This window comes from Chaetodon auriga, chromosome 16 (genome assembly GCF_051107435.1).
Source record: "Chaetodon auriga isolate fChaAug3 chromosome 16, fChaAug3.hap1, whole genome shotgun sequence".
Lineage (NCBI taxonomy): Eukaryota > Metazoa > Chordata > Actinopteri > Chaetodontiformes > Chaetodontidae > Chaetodon > Chaetodon auriga.
Genome location: NC_135089.1, coordinates 11,479,671 through 11,497,004, shown reverse-complemented (window position 1 = coordinate 11,497,004; position 17,334 = coordinate 11,479,671). Strand labels below are relative to the sequence as shown.

At 43.2% G+C, this 17,334-nt stretch overlaps 1 protein-coding gene across 1 annotated transcript in view; it reads right to left on the bottom strand.

Moving 5' to 3' along the window:
* cep112 (centrosomal protein 112) overlaps positions 1 to 17,334 on the bottom strand; it is a 92,666-nt gene that overhangs the window by 57,050 nt on the left and 18,282 nt on the right. The window contains exons 10-17 of the mRNA XM_076751918.1: positions 14,743 to 14,842; positions 14,142 to 14,260; positions 13,450 to 13,593; positions 8,992 to 9,146; positions 8,737 to 8,866; positions 8,519 to 8,611; positions 8,336 to 8,395; positions 7,018 to 7,097 (exon numbers count right to left, since the gene is read on the bottom strand). Of these exons, the coding sequence (XP_076608033.1) occupies positions 7,018 to 7,097; positions 8,336 to 8,395; positions 8,519 to 8,611; positions 8,737 to 8,866; positions 8,992 to 9,146; positions 13,450 to 13,593; positions 14,142 to 14,260; positions 14,743 to 14,842 (881 nt within the window). The remainder of the gene's footprint in view (positions 1 to 7,017; positions 7,098 to 8,335; positions 8,396 to 8,518; positions 8,612 to 8,736; positions 8,867 to 8,991; positions 9,147 to 13,449; positions 13,594 to 14,141; positions 14,261 to 14,742; positions 14,843 to 17,334) is intronic.

The window sequence follows — 17,334 nt, the reverse complement described above, 5'->3', positions numbered from 1 at the left end:
ACCACATGCTGCATATACAGGCACTTTATATAAACATTTACATACACATACAGTTAATACAAGAGCACACATTAAAGTTAATGCACACAAAGGCAACTGTAATTGCTTATGCAAATATTCTTTTCATGTAAGCGGAGTATTTAAGAATTGTATGGGCTGTGATGTGGGTGGAGCAGCACATGGAAAAGACTGACAAACAGACTAGAATGCACGCCTGCATATGGATGCCTCTGGTCTCTAGTATAAAAAGACAGAGAGTGAGTGTGAGTGTGTGTGTGTGTGTGTGTGTGTGTGTGTGTGTGTGTGTTTGTGTGTGTGCAAGTGCATGTGAGTGCCCGCGCATCTGCGTCTGTGAGCTCATCCAAACGGAATGATAACGAATCCACAGACACATCAAAGGGGCCTGGAAAAAAAGAGGGAGCACCAAAAAAAAAAAAAAAAAAAAAGAGAGAGAGAAAATGCAAAACTGAAATATTCAGCGCCCTCTGAAGAAAAAATAAAACAGGCTTGGTTTTCATCCGCATCCCCAGAGAAAGAGAAAGGGAGAGAGAGAGAGAAAAAAAAAAGACAGAAACAGACGCAGAATAGGAGACAGACCACAAATAAGTGAACACAAAAGAGAGACAGCACAAGGGCAAGAACATATTAAAGACGCAGAGAGAAAGAGTTAAAAAGGGAGAGGAGAAAACAGAATGGTTGAGCTTGATGGCTTTAAAAGTGCCTTCAAATGTGGCCTGTTTACAAACAGCATTTTACATCAAGATATGAAACAAATGACCACATAAGTAGAAAGGATGGCGCTTTGTTATCATCGTCTGTCTCCCACAGCAGCATCAGCGTACGCCAGCCATCGGGTGCTTGCAGGGAACAGTTGCCTAACTAGTGTTGATGCCAGGCTCACTTAAATAAGTCAGTGTTACACAACTGCTAACCCTCAAATCCAGCTTCAGCCTCCTGGTGCACCTCAGTGTTTGCAACAGTCCCATAGATTCAAAGCAGACTATTAGCTAACTGCTTTGCTAATCAAATAACTGCTTGAGCATTTTTCAACCACAAATGCCACAAAGTCACTGGACGCAGCCTCTGTTATGGCTCCAAATGTGAATATTTCTTAGACTTCAATGACAGTCAACTGAATATTTTGGGGTTCTGAACTGAGATGGACATTTTCCACTCTTTTCTGACATTCTTCGGACCAGATGATGAACCGATAATGAAAATAATTGTTTGCCTTACACAGATTCAATTCAAAGAAAGGTCAAGCGTGAGCCACAGATCAGTGGACGGTGCAGAAGGCAAGAGGCTTAGTGTTTTGCTATGACAGATGACATTTCAATTCATCATACAAACTGGCTCCTTTGAAGCTTGTGCACTCCCATCCACACTGGGGATGAAACCAGTGACTTTCCCTCGCGCTAGTTAGTGTGTCAAAGCCAACTGAATACCCGAAGGAGAGAGAGGAGCATGAAGAGAATCTGGTGCAGCCCAGGCTGACAGTGTCACTATGTGGGTGGATAAACATGTGGGCAGGATAGAACAAAAAGACATACTAGATGTCTGCCTCATACTTCAAAATGGCTCTGGAGTTCAGAGTTATTAAATATTTCTATACGACTCCTTTCTGCTTCAGTATAGTTCAGATATGTTGAAGTAAGAGCGTTATTTATTCTTTGTATACATGCAACTCAAACTGTGCCCACAGCACAGAAAAGCAAAAAGCACCAGATGGCATGATGTTATTATTAAAAATGTTCTGAGTTGAAGAAGAGAAGAGAGGAGATTTCACTCATGACTTGATTTCGAACGGGGATTTTCTTGCCTTCGCTGTGCATTTAGATGCTATTTGGCTTCATGAATTATGCAGACTACAGCATAATATGCTAAATCAACTAGGCACTGGTCCCTAAAGTAAACATACTGTATTTACATATCCCAAACATTATACAATGGAAAACGAAGCCGGAAGGTTTTTAATGAAACAACGAAAGCCCTAAAGACAATCTATCGAGATTGAGTTGTTTCAGTGCATGAATTAGCTTGTGCCTGCTTTGGTAAGAATTCATCCTGTCAGTGCGTATTTGTAAACGCACTAGCTTAATGTAAAAATGTCAAACAAGGTTATGTGTGATAATCGCATAGGCAAGGCAAGGCATTTAACACCATTACACCATGAAAAGTCACGATATCAATCAAGGGCACATATTCAGTGATATGAAGATTCTGCAATGATCAGATATGACAAATTATAGCTAAATGTCAGGACAACTATTAATTTCTTTTTGCCAGATTAGAAAGTTATTATCTGCCCCATTATCTATCCATTTAATTCGCTATTCAAAAAGACAAAAAGAATCACTGCCTAGACTTGCTCAGTTAGACACTCCCGCAGTGAAACCAGATGGTACGCTTAGAACTACACCCATATTATCTCTGAGGCCCAATATTAAAACACGCTTTCCTTTTTTGATATTTTAGTTCCATGTTTTTCGGCGGGATAGCAAATCAGCGCTCAATGCATTGATTAGAATAAAGTATATTGCAGAAGTATCTGAGGAGGTAACTGCTCTTTAACTCAGAGATCCTTGGCTACAGAACCCAGTTAAAGGGCTCTTTACAATTTTCCTTTAGTCCAGTCTGTGAATCGAACTGGAGCTTCATCCAGCTCCATTCTCCCCTTTCAATGCAGCTGCCATGGGAGTCAATATCGAGCCCTGGTGCAGCCTCTCAATATTCAGGATCCATACCTCCACCTGCTCCTGCACCTCACCGCTAACTGGGCCTCTGCTCAGCTGCCTCTGGTCCCTCTCCGGACCACCGCCCCTGCTTCCCTCCATCCCTCCTGTCATGGGAGAGGAATGCTGAGAAAGATAAGACCACTTCAAAAGACACACACAGATGTAGAGTATGCATGTGCGCACACACACACACACACACACACACACACACACACAGAACAACATGAAAGAACATACGAGGTGCATCATCCACATTTAAGAGTAGAGGGACACTATCTCATACAAGCATGTGGGCATGCATGCACAAACACAGAGAGACAAACAATGCCACACATGCCAAGACAGACATGCACACACACTTAGTTACTACCCTGCCAAAAAAAACACGACTCATGAGTCGATTACAAAACCAAACAGCAGCTTGGTGGTGTGCTATGAGGAAAAGCATTAAATTGAAACAATGGTAGAAAAGCAAGAAAACTTTAAATTGAACTGAAGAAAACATCCATGACAGCACGAGTACGTGCACAGGGTTGGACCGGCGCTCACACAGCCGGTGCGTTAGCCTCTCATAAAAGGCGAGCACGCTTTCCCTCCAGCTGCCTAAAGCAGAAGCTGCCTCTGCCACTCCAAACTGTAAACGATCAAACTGAGCAGAAGTTACCGCTGAGACACAGTCAGAGCTGAGGCGACCCTGCACCACAACCTGAGCAGGCGTGTGGTTTTGATAAAGCCAGTTGGGTGCCAAGCAGCAGGAAGGAGGACTGGAATGGTAGAAACAGACCAGGTGTTTTTCTTTTTCCCTACTTTGAACATGCAGGTGATTTTCTGATGTGTTTAAATTGTGATTTGGAGGTCACTGTTGCAAAAGCAGGCAAGCTGTTTCCCAGATGAGCTGCCTCTCTCTCTTTTTTCCCCCCTTCTGTGGTGCATCTCTCCATCTCTATGCTAATGCCCTGTAATGATCTGAGGCACGTTGGGATGAAAGAAAAGGAGACAAACTTGTTTTCTGCACAGCTTTGTAGTGCTTTCTGTTGTTGTTGCTATAGTAACACAGGCCTGGAACTCAAATTGACACAACGATGCTTATTTGCATGGCAGGACAGGGTTATTTTTCTTTTTATACGGGAAAGAAAGAGTGGGTGGAAAGCGTGGAAAGACATCAGCTATATATGCTACATACGAACAACCAGAATCAGAACTGCCAGAACGTCGATCATCAGCTGTTATCCAACTTATTCAAAAGAAGAAATAAAAGATAAGAACACATAACTGGCTATCAATAGATCTATGCTGTCTTTTAACAGTGTGGGTCAACAAACACACAACATGCACATCATAACACAGCTCACACACCACATAGTATCTGCTCATGGAAGGCATGTTGAACAGTTCTACTTGTTTAATTTCATCATCCATCCTCCCATTTTCACACACACATGCATGCACATACGCAAACACACACACACACACACACACCCCTGTGTGCGATCTTGCTTTGACTTTGAAGTTCTCCTGGATCGCCTTTAAAGGCCGTCAGACAGCAGGCAGGTAGCAGACATCAGTCTGCTTAGCGTGTGAGTGTGTGTGAGTGTGTGTGTGTGTGCGTGTGTGCGCGTGTGTGTGGTGCTTAATTAGCTAAGAGCCCAATGGGCCACTTGCTGTTTCTCAGTGTTTAACACTAAACGAGGGAATGACTGGCTCGTTACTGATACTAATAACAAGGATAATTTATGCACAAACGGATCTGTCTGCTGTGTTTAAGCTTGTCCTCTGTTGCCAGGCTGACAATGACAAGCACAAACAATAAGCAGGCAACCCATCAATGTCCCTTTGCGATCTTTACACTGAATACTAAACACCACCAAACTGCAAAATTTGTTTTCATGTCGTTTCAAAGAGAAAACACAAAAGAGCTGCAATAATAACCACGTCCTACAGGTTAATACAATTTCTAATTCACAAAAAAGATTTATCCTTGGTTTAGAGGCCATTAAAAAAAAGTGTTTGGTTTAGACACAAAGTGCCTTGGGCCATTGACGAGGACCCAAGAAAGAAGCAAATACAGCCATGCTCAAACCCTCTTCCTAATCCACTGCCTCTGGGTTGCTCTTATATTGTGACAAACCTCTCAAAGGGGGGGTGATGGCACTGTGACTGGCCTTGGCTGTGTATAGCTGGAACTGGAGCTGATTTCGTTGAATGGGCGTTGTGTTTAATTGTGCAGAACGCATTCTAGTTTTGCCAGGGAAACTGTAATCTGCTTGTGACAAAGTAATGTGGTCCAGTATGGGATTAATTACCCAGTGGAATGTCCTGACTGGCTGACTGGTTGGTTGGCTGACTGGTTGGAGTCTGGTGAAGTCTAGGATGTCTGCAGAGTGTTTAGGTCTGGAGGGAAGGGAGCGACAGGGTAAAAGCACCAGAGTCAGAAGCCGAGGGAGTGATGGGGAAACAAATGTAGCCTTCTACATTTGGTGTAATTAATGCTAATAACTATCAGAAAGAGACAGGTTCAAAAGTTCGAAAACAGAGGCAGAATTTACAAAATTATGCAGCATTACTCTGACTCATCTATTAATAATTCCAGTCTCTATATTTCTGTAATATTCCAACAGTGGCTTAAAAAGTATGATAAAGTAGACTCTTGTCACGGCAGACATTTTGACATGTTACAGCAGGAGAGGCACAGAATGGCTGCATTGCATTCATTCTGCTGTGAAACTGGGTTATAAATCATTAGCATATTTTTTTGTGTGACTTCACCTTATAAAGTTGTTATGGTGAACGCGCTGTCAAACATCTCCCTATTCACACATCCAGAAGACACAAATCAATATTGTTATTCAGTTGGAGTCATGCGTCTGGCCACCTGATGAAGGCAAGTCTTAAATTCACTGTTTTGTTTTATCTCTGGTTTTTGTACCCATCAGCCTCCGAGGGAAATATCTGGCTGTTTAGCTGTTAAATGCTTCAATATGTTCACCAGCTAGTCGCTGCCTTTATCTGTCGGCTGTTTGGTGCTGGACAGAACACGAAACCGAAACAAAGTGCTGAAAGGTGCTAAAAACATCTGTCGAACTGAGGGGAACTGTAGAGGTGGGTGATAATTATCAGAGGAGTTCATCGCTAAGAGCAATCGCTTTCATGTTACACATCGTCGTTTGACCAGATGAATAAAAAATATTAATTAGTGCAGCCTTAACATGTTTTAATGCATAAGATAACTACTAATGATAAAAAAAACACTCCTACAGAAACTCATGAACTGAATTTGATGTCATATATCTACAGTCACACAGTATTTCCCTCATATAGTTATCAGTTTAATAGTGTAGAGGCTGTCTGATTTATACAGTGGCATTAAGTTCACTAGTTTTTTTCAAGACAACGCAAATGCCCATCACACATGAAGCTCTGATCCGTACGACTTCACATCACAGTTTCCAGGCTCTCAACTCTAACCATACTACTCGCAGTTATAAAAAAAAGATCAAGATCAAAGAGAGTGTGCAAGGGTTGGCTTGTTAAAGCCAAACTCCACCTTAAATCAGAATTCATACACACTGTTGGTATGATCAAAGACTCAAGTCTGGAGACATAAACAACTCTCTAATAAAGTTTGAAGCCACAAAGTCAGGGCTCAAATGTGTGATACTAATTATTGTAAAATAAATACTCCACTAGCATTATGTTGGAAATTTCACAACCAAAGGGGGCAACTTCAGTACAAGCAGTAATAAAGAAGGAAATGAGTCCAAATACCTGTCAAGATTATGACTTGGTTTGTGTAATACACACACACACACACACACACACACACACACACACACACACACACACACACACACACACCACACTCCATTATACTACACAGTATCAGTAGGGTTCGTTGCTCCAGCTTGCATTTTATGTCAACTGCACACGTCTCCAAAAATAGACACACACCAATGCACATTTACACACACTGGCTGACATGCTGATGGAGTGCCTTAGCCAATTATGTCAATCACTCGGCCAAGAGGGAAAGAGGAGGGCCACACATAGACAAACAAATTTTAGAGCTCACGAATGGGATCATTGTATAAACTCTGACATAACTGATAAACTGTACAGTGACGTGTATATGGGTGAACTTTTGTATTCAGACTTGTGTTCTACATTACGGTTTTTAGACACTATCTCTGTTAGAGAACTAAATAAAACTGTTTTGCTTATTCACTGACATTGTACATTTAAGAAATGCTCACTGTGTATTACTGCAACAAGTAACACTTTGTACCTGAGTGCACCTTCAAGTTTGGCTATTTTCCTGTTCGCTTCTGTTCTCTCTCTCTCTGCCTCACTGTGGATTGCCAAAACCTGAGAGAGAGAGAGAGAGGGAGAGGGAGAGGGAGAGGGAGAGAGAGGGAGAGAGAGGGAGGGGGAGAGACAGAGAGAGAGAGAGGGGGAGAGGGAGAGGGAGAGGGAGAGAGAGAAGGAGAGGGAGAGGGAGAGAGAGGGAGGGAGAGAGAGAGAGAGAGAGAGAGGGAGAGGGAGAGGGAGAAGGTGTAAGTGAGTGCAACAGCAGACATCATCAAACATCACTCAACCAAACTCTCCTGCCTGTGACCTTGTGCATCTGCTCTCGTCTCTTCTCTCTATCACCCCATCAAAAGTACCATCTGAGCCTATCTGCCAGCGCAGAGGGCCTCTCACTCTGGATCTATGGCAGCCATATGGGCCCTTCTTATGTCCAGGTACGGTTCTCTGGCCTCCTTCACGTGTTTCATTTACCACTCTTGACGAGTGGAAAGACGAACCTTTCCAGGGGAAAATGGAAAACGACTGACTCCTCTGTCTGCTGCTTTGCAGAAGGAAGCAAACAAAGAAAAAATGATACAGGTGGATTTCAAAAACAGGACCAAAAACATTTGAGGAAAATACAAAGAAATCAAAACCAAAGTACTGAATTTCTTTTCGAGAGGCTTATTTTAAATTCTCCCTGACCCTGAATAAAGTGCACAGGGGCCTGCTAAACTCTTGCAGGTGTATCAGCCAGAGGGGCCCCGTCCATGCCAGCCACTGGCACTTTGAAGATGACCCAGGTGAGGCAGGTCTTTAAAACCTGATTTTCATCTGACAAATCTGGCCTGGACGGGTCTGGCCCCAGCTCAGATCATTAACTGTGGTCTCCTCACTCTGTGGTTTATGGCCGCCCTATGGCTTTGAAGAGGGTCTCTCTAAAGTAAAGACATGAGTGAAGGGGCAATTAAGCATAGGCCTGGGACAGTGACAGAGAAACGTCCCTTTTGAATGTCCTCTTTTGCAGCGTCATTTGCTTATATCTCCCATTCTCAACTTTCTTTGCTTGGTAACTCTTATACTAAATTATAAATCCTCCTCTTTCTTCTTGGTCCAGTCCTCCATCTACCTGTTAATCATGGCTCTGATTTTACGAGACCAGACATCTAAAAGTAAGGGGAACCAAAAGGAACACGTGACTCCAGGCTTTGATCTCCACTTGACCGTAATAACTTTGTCCAGGGCTGTTTTAATGCAACGACAGAAGCTGTGGAGCTCAGGGGATCAGTTTTCCTGAAGGAGCATGTACACACTACCTTTTTCTCACAGTTGATCTGCAGTTCATCTTTTTCCTGCTGAAGCTTTACCCCTTGATCCTGGAAGGAAGCAGAGGTGATACTATGACACACCCCACAAAGACAGTCCATTGTAAGCATTTTCATAGCTTGTACAGTGACAAAAAGAAAAGATGCATGACCCTTCCACCACCCAAAACATACCCTGACTTGTTGGTGTCGCCGATGTTCACTTTCCAGGAGTTGCTGTTTGAGCTGTGCTACAGTTTTCTCAAAGTCCTCCATCACCTCAGATGTCTGGAAGAAAGAAACAAAGAGTAAATCAGTAAAAAACGCTACTAAATTTGATGCAATTTTGTATTTAGCATCAAATAAAAGCAAATTTAGGATGCTGATGGGAGGAGCTGTGGGGAACTATGGACCTTAGCAGCAGACAAAGCGTGTTCCTGATGTAAGTGGCTCATGTCAGTCTCGTGTTTGGCCTGGAGCTTCTGTACAGTCTGCTCGTGCTGCTCACTCTGCTGCTCCTTCTCCTTCTGCAGAATCATATTTCTGTGGACAGTTAAGCGCACGACAGGACAGTTAATACACACACTTGATGACGTAGTTATGAAGAGTATCCTCTTTTCCACATTTTCAACATTTCTTCCTCCTTTTTTGCTCCCTGTTTCACACACCGTCTGTTGGCCTCCTGCAGTTCGGCGCTGATGGATGCAATGTGGATCTCCAGCTGGGCTTTCTCCTGTGTCACCTTCTGACGCAGCGCGTTGCCCTTCTCCACCTCCACCGACTGCTGTTTCACCCGCAGCTCCAGCTCACGCACCGTTTGCTCCTGACCCACAAGCATACACAGAAACAACTAAACCAAACAGCTTGAACCACTAATGGCACCAGCCTGAGAAAAAGTCATGGGTCAGAGGACAGCATGCTCCCACAGTGAAGCCAGACATAGAAATCTGGTTGCTAATATGGAAGAATGTGGCTAACAATGTAGCTCACCACCTCCTTGATTCTGTAACTTGTAAATTACAGGTACTTAGTGCTTAAGTTATATTTTGTACTTAGGATCAAGTCTAAAGCTAGGGTTGGACTTAAAATAAACTGTTTTGCAATGGTATTCTCCGAAGATGTGTGAGTCATCAAGAACAAAAACATCCTCTCTATACACTCTGTAGCAAAGGCCAAACCAGCAGAAACCCTTTCAATACTACGCAGAGAAAGATCTTATCAAGTCAAAATATTCCTGTCTGTTTTGTTCATCCACTCTACAAAAGCTCAACTGCAGCTTCTGAAGTCAACTGTTGTGCCTTTGAAAAGTTTCTACAGCTGTAAAACTCCAAGGTACTATTTCACCTTGTTGCCCTGATTCTGACATTTGGATCAACTCATGGCGACATGGCAATACAGGGTCATTTTCCTGGCTCTATGTTCATAACCTGCCTCCAAATGTGAACACGTGCAACAGCATTATTGAAGTCTCAGCTGCTTAAATAGGTGCAGATTCTGACCACATGTGGGGATGTGGGACAATGTTTTGATCGGCGGGTCCCTGTTTTGTTTGTATCTCATGCTCTTTCTTGCTTGGAGAACGCAGACACAGCGAGGTGCACACCCGTGTCAGCTTCATCACAAGCAGTCAGTCAACATTAAAGCACGTCTCATAACTCTTCTTCTGCACAGCACGCTTTATTCACCAACAAAAAAAACACAGTGTACTGGAGAGGAGTTGGATGGACATGCACTTGGCTGTATAATACATTTCTGTTGGAAGCACAGTCATGCAAATGCAGGACATTTGTTGTGTAGTATGGTAGATTTGTGAAGCTTTTAACGTACAGGAACAGTTGAGGCTGAAATGAGATTACGCCAGTCCACGCTAAAATCGTTATTATCGCGCGATTGTTGTTATTGAGCTATTTCAATGGCAAATGTCAAAAGCTCAATCTGGATTCTGATTTTTAATAAAGACAATGATCAAAGTCGAGCTGATGCAGACAGCTTCTTCCGGCACCAATTGATGAAAAGAAATGTCCCCTCTCTGCATATGGTCCCCCCAGCTCGTGCATGTGTGCATGGGTGTGTGTGTGTGCTTGTGACAGCATGGAATGCAGTGTGGGCAGGCTGATAAAGGTGATGACGGGGCGCTGATTAAAGATGGAGCATGCTAGTCCATCTAGACGATGACAGAGGCTGGCGATGACAGGAGTTGGAATGATGGCAGAGGAGGGAGTGGTGTGTTTGAACAGAGAGCGAGAGCAGCGCCCAGCGAGGCTGGTGAGAGAGATTTTTGTCTTTGTGTTAACAGTGTCGGGTGCTAAGAAAGGGAACAAGGGGCTTGTGTTGTGCTGGGACGCGTGCTGACACTTAGCTCTCTGGCAGGAGATGAGAAGGAGCCCCTCTCCACGCTGAGGCTGGACTGGGCACACCTGGACACACTCAGACAGAGTAAATTACGTCCCCTAATTAGGTGTTTTAGAAGGAGAATTACAAGGTGTGAAGTGCAGACTACATAAGCTACATTATGAGCTCCTCTGCCCATCAGAGATTTAAAAGCGATAGAGTCTTTGAAGATGGAAAAAACATGTAATTCGTTTAAAAAAAAGTCATACAGAGTGATGGATCATCTTTTACAGTTTTTGTATCAGAACTAAAGCCAGCAACTGGAAGACAGCCTGCATCGCTCATCTCCTGAGGCTTGTCAGGCTGTGCGTATGCATGCATGTTGTGTTTCCAACTCTGGTGTTGGAGGACGAGCACCGAGTGGAGGGGAAAGTCTGAGAGAAGACATAAGAAGGGAAGACAGATTAGACTGTGGACTTGTGGAACAGGTGCCAAACAAACACTCCTCAAGTTTGTTTAACAATGTTTTACTATGACTATTACTGAGTGCACAGTAATACAGGGCGTCTGTGGCTCAGGAGGTAGAGTGGGTCATCCGTTAATCACAAGACCAGTGGTTGGATGCCCAGTTCCTCCACTGTGCATGTCCAAATGTCCTTGGGCGAGAGACAGAACCCCACATTGCTCCAAATGGCTGTACCATCAGTGTGTGAGTGTGTGTGTGACTGGATGAATGTAACATGTGGTGCAAAAGGACTTCGAGTGGTTGCAATGTAAATGCAGTCCTCTTACCACATGGTTTTCTACACAATTATGTCTTTATGTAAGATGCTTGACTTGAAGTAATTGTAGTGCTCAGGCATTAAAATATAAAGAAAGAATCTGGAGCTAATTTCACAGCTACGTTGCACACACTCCCAAAAACAAAAGATAACAAAATAATAGCTGGTAGCAATAAAGGGATACTAGTTCATCTCTAACCACTAGACAATACTAAGCTTATCTTCATTATCAGGCCTTTAGGTTATGGACATGCATGTACTACAGTCAAGAGTTTGACTGGTGCAATACCTACGCAGATAGCGGCTTGTCTTTATTTTCAAACACCTACTCAGTCACTCTATCTGCTCTGCCCTGTGCATAGATAACGTCCAAAAATAACAACATCTGACATATCTGGAAGCCCCCTGTGAGATCTTTGATCTGCCTTGGATAGAAATCCAACCAGGCTGCGATGGGCAGATGAACATTCTTCATTTCACTGTTATTAAACCAGATCCAGTGCATTGTATTTGAATGAACATGAATCATCAATCTGAGTTTGTCTTGGCTCGCATACTTTTCATGTGAACTGAGCGAACTTTTCACATCGTGTCCTGGGTTTGAACTTTGATTAAGGAGCTAGTTCACCCAGTCATAGTAAGCAGAGGGGGAGTGGTGGCCTGAAACAGATACATATTATCATTTACCAAACCAAATACATACTCAAAGCTGCTGAGGCTCCAAGCTACTGGGTCAAAGGAGGAGAACTGAATATTCTACGAGCACAAAATGTCTGCATATTGAATAAACTCAGGTCTTCTGACTGATATCTTGAAGGTTGAAAGACAGACCTTTTCACAATAAAAGAACACATGACAACAGTGTTTCTAAGAGATTAAGCTTAGAGACAGCAACCGCGCCACAAGGGTGCTGAAATAACTCACCTGAGATAAAGTCCACTTTGAACATCCTACACAAGGCGCGTGCAGGTCGTGCATGCAGGTCAGCCCAAACTCACAGCAGGGGAGCAGCTAATTTACAGTGACAGAGAGCTCTTTTCATTCTCTGGGGCCTTGTCTGTCCTTAATTATTAAAAGAGGGGCCTCACCATCGGCCCTGCACTGTCCAGTGTTTGATGCTTCTTAAATGTGGGCCTGCTGACAGATTAAGGCCAGCAGCAGTATGTGTGTATGTATGACAGCCCATGAATACTGATACTGATAACAATACTATTTATGAGGGAGCGCATTCGCCTGGCCTCTGGTGTTGATGGTCTCCACTAATGAAATGTGCACGATCCCACTTAAAAGCAGAGTCCTTTCATGATATCAAAGAAACTTGCTTTGGGAGGTGCGCGTATGCATGTGTGCTCGCACATCGCGGAGCACGAACACTGCCATGCGTAAGATTTAATACACACTTAGATCAAAGGCCATTACACAGATGATACAAGAGGCACTCTCACCCAGAGGTTACAGGATGTCTCCCTTCATTTGAGCCATGGAGCTGCGTAGGTCACTGTTCTATAATTAGAGGTATGACAGATGTGTACACTTTCCTTAGAGCTAAACAAGGCAAGAGTTTTATGCAAAATTACACCCATCTTGTCACCTAGAATCCTGTTTGTTCCAGTGAAAGTCTGGTGTTTGGTAGGGAACATAATCTGCCCACATGAAGTGTCTGAACACTTGAATCTCCTGCTGCAGTTTAACATGAATCTCCTAAACAGCAGCAAGCGAATCCTCTGTCTGATGCTGCACTCAGGCTCATTCCCTCTGGTATGAAATGATGATCACAGACAGATGGAATAAACATGAGTATACCAATCCAAGTCTAAAAAGTGTTACACGAGGTCTGGGCAAAGTTAAAATATCTTCAAACTGTTACAGCTCGATGCCGTTTGGAGTCAACCACATGCAGTACAATGGCTGTAAATAATACAACGTGCTGACAAAACTGAAGTTCCCCTCAGCTTGATCAATATCTAAATCCTAGACACACACACGCACACCAACACTTGCTCCTGCACTCACAGTTGCCTGTGACCGAGCATTATACTCAGCCTCCATCTTGGCCAGCCTGAGGTTGGTGTCATCCAGCAGCTCCTGGATGCTCTCAGTGTGCTTCTTCTGCAGTTCAAACTTCTCCTGCTCCATCTCTGTCACAGCAGCGTGTAACTGGAAGAGCACAGAATAACTTCACATCAGTCACACGTCTGTCTCCACGACTGTCTGCATGACTATGTTGCTTTATTTCTCTTGTAAGCATTTTATAATTTCTCAGTCTTTAGGCTCATAATGATCAAGGGCACTACAATCCTGATGCCAGAAGTAACATTTATATAGCTAAGTATTTTTCTGTTATTATTACATTGGAGAAAAATTGTTCGCCAAGATTGCTCATCACGTGCTAAGTGACCCAGAAGAGATGACTGGAAATCTCATTAGGATCTCATTGAGCCCCAACAGCTCTGTAAGTGAGAGCTATCAGGAGCGAAAACACAATTTACCCAGGGCAGAGAGCATTCATTTTTCATCACTAAAAAACCCACTCTAACTTAAGCACAGCATGAAAGAATAAAGATTTTTATAGCAGTATCGCAGAGGCTGCCTGCTCGCAGCGAAGTCTGCGAGTCTCACGCTATCAAACGGTCTTCCTCTGGCTCAGGGCTGCTTTCAGGGGGTTGGGCTGCAGAATATCCAAGCCCTTCAACTTTCCCTCATACCTTCTTCTCCCACTCGTTTTTCAGGGAGTCGGTGCTCTGATCCAACATCTTCTTCAGCTCAGCGATCTGCTTGTCTTTGCTCTCGCAGATGACCTGGGATTCCCGCACCACACTTTGAACTGTGGGAGAGCACACACACACACACACACACACACACACACACACACACACACACACAAAGAGCAGTCAGGCCCTGCCTCAGGGTATGTACACAGATAGATGGACACACACTCACACATACACACACACGCTCATTGATGCGCTGTCAGTAAATCAATGTCAATGAAGATATTGCCTCTATCAGCTGGCCAGTAGCGCTCCTCTTTGCCAAGTTTATATGTTTCTCATGAAAAGCTTTTAGAGTCAGGCGAAAGAATAGAGAGGAGTGAGAGAGAAACAGGGAAGAGGAAATTAAGCATGAAGAAAAAGGCGCACATTATGCGATTAAAATTTAAGATTGAGCAGTACAGCTGGAGAACATCACTCCACACCAATTCAGTCTCTTGTGGAATTGTATCTTTTTGGGCTTTTTACGCTGAGTGTTCAGAGACACTAGTATAAACATCCTCCCAGTTAACCCTGCAATCCTGTAACCTCTCACCTTTCTTCTCCAGCTTACGGATCATCTCCTCCGATTCCTTATGCTTGGCCCGGTACATACTCTTCATCTCCTCAATCTCACCATTCTTTCGGTCCAGAATCTATGCGGGGAGAGGGGGGGGTTGTTTTTAAAGAAAAAAGCTGGGACATGCCAAGACACACAGTGATGCACCGACAAGGCAGGGAGGAAAAAGTCTGCTAGCAAGTAATCATAAATGTAAACAATGCACAATGTGAGGAGAATTTGTCTTTTCAAATGTTTTCATGAAGAATGAAATACATGGAGCACACGCATTCGGACTCAAGGATACACACAATGTGTTTATGTGAACAATACTGAACACAAACAGAAACTGTTGTTTACAAGAACATGGACCTTTAAACCAGTCTATTAAAATAGCCACTAATAGAACAACTTACAACAACTAAATCTAAATAATCGATGTTTTCTGAAGATATGAAAGGTTTATTTACATTAATAATGTTTGTGAACGCTGCAACAAGCAACAGCCCTCCATCATTCCACAAAAAAAAAAAAAAAAAGATTTTCACCATTAGATTTAGTTATTTGTAGGAACGTTTTGTATACTTCATCCACTGTGTGACCTGACAAGACTTCTTCTTCCACATGTCTATGTAATCCTAAAGAGACTATGGGCTAACTGAGTGAAATGGCATCTGAGGGAACCACCTGTGCCGAGGTGTGATGAGGTAACTGCATCTGCTTGTTCCTGCCATCTGTGAGCAATTAATTAAATTAGGCTACGGAGAGTTGGAGCTCCGGTATAAAAGGACAGTCTAGCACTCTCTATGTGGAGGAAGAAGGCGTATGGGCTCAACTGCATATGTATGTGTGTATATATGTGTGTGTACATTACATAGTTGGTCTACTGCACATGTTCTAACAGGTTCTTCTCAACAAGTTTTTATGGTGATTCCGAAGTCAACTGACCTAATATCACCTTACTCTCACGATGAAATCATCTACTTTAAATGTTAATCTAAACCTCTTTTGCAGCATAATTGACAAAGGTACCTGTATTACCCGTCAGATTAACAAGACAGAACAAAACACCAAACAACAGACGATGCTCTCATGTTCAGGCTGAAATGGCAGAAAGCATAGAGCTTATTTTTACGTCAGGAACTGTCCCAAAGCCTGGAAGACTTTTTCTGTTTCGAGCGTTTTGTTCTATCCAAGTGCACTTAGTTGCCAGATCTGTCGTCCTCCGTGTGAATGGGATGGGAGAGATGAAAGGAGAATGGGGCGGCTGGAGCAAAGTTCACAGAACATTTAGGGAGACCCAATTTTTTTCCATTTTGCCACCCCAGAGAGATTGTTGTCTTTTTAGGGGTTCACCATGCAAGGCAGTGACACAGTGTCAGGTCCAGAGAGAGTGCACTAGACGGTGGGAAATGACAGCTTTTAGGGTACCCATTTTAGGCTTTTATAAAGCATCCTAATGCAGGGGGAATCCAGCCTGGCCGTCCATGACTTTAACCAAAATGATCAAAATGGAGTAACTGGAGAGCAAAACACACCTTCAAAATCTGGAGTTAGACCATGTGTTTACTTTGTGTACATTGAGAGAAACAGAATGTTTTGTTGAATTTCATTACAAAAACACAAATGTAATTTAATCCCAATGGCATTTCAAGCAAAATACCATTACTAATGGCCATGTATGTTTTTGTGGTGTGCGCGGTGGTCTACAACTCATCTCCAATCATTTACAGGTTAAGAGAAAACACATAAAGATGTGCTTCTTCACCTGAGGTTATTAAGTATTTCACAACTACACACAGTACTGATCTACAATCATTAGCATACAACACTGAGGCCTGTTCTGTCATTACCCTCTCCATTTCAAGCAGGGGGACAATGACCAGTAGCCTTTCAGCAGCCTATACATTATTCATAAGGAGACTAATTAAAACCAAACCTAGTTTGCCTTCCTCCCATCAGGCTTGTCAGAGAGCACCCCTGAATCACTCCACCTTTGAAGCCATTAGAGGGAATACTGAGTAAAATTCTGAGGAAATTAAATCGGACATAACTCGCAATCTGTATGTAATTAAAGAGAGGGAGAGAGCGCTAGCTGTCATCCTGTCTCTTGTCAAACACAAAGAAGCAATGGGCATCTTAAAGTGGAGAGAAAATTGGAGTGTTTTCTCCGTTTTTATTAAAAGCTTCTGTGGCAGCAAAGGAAAGTCATACTGAGGACGTGACAGATCCCAGGTGCTTGATCTGCAGCCTAACTGATGGGCACCTAGTGTGAAATGAACCAGCTTTACTGCTATTTTCACCAGCTGACAAAGAGCTTTGAAGAGCTGATTATTTGCAGGATGGGCCGATGAAAAGAGGAGAGACTCGGCTCCTTTCCTTTTCATTAGCCACTAAATGGAATCAAGAGTCAATGATGAGCGCCGTAATGCAGGTTAGCAAATTTCCATGAGCGTTCGCGTTAACAGAGCTGCCTGTCCAGCTGCCCCAGAAGAAACTATCAAGTCATTTCAAACTCTTTTCATGTGTTATTTTACAATATAAGCTGAAACTATGAGGATCCTGCAAACAATTTTCAGTTGACTTTCA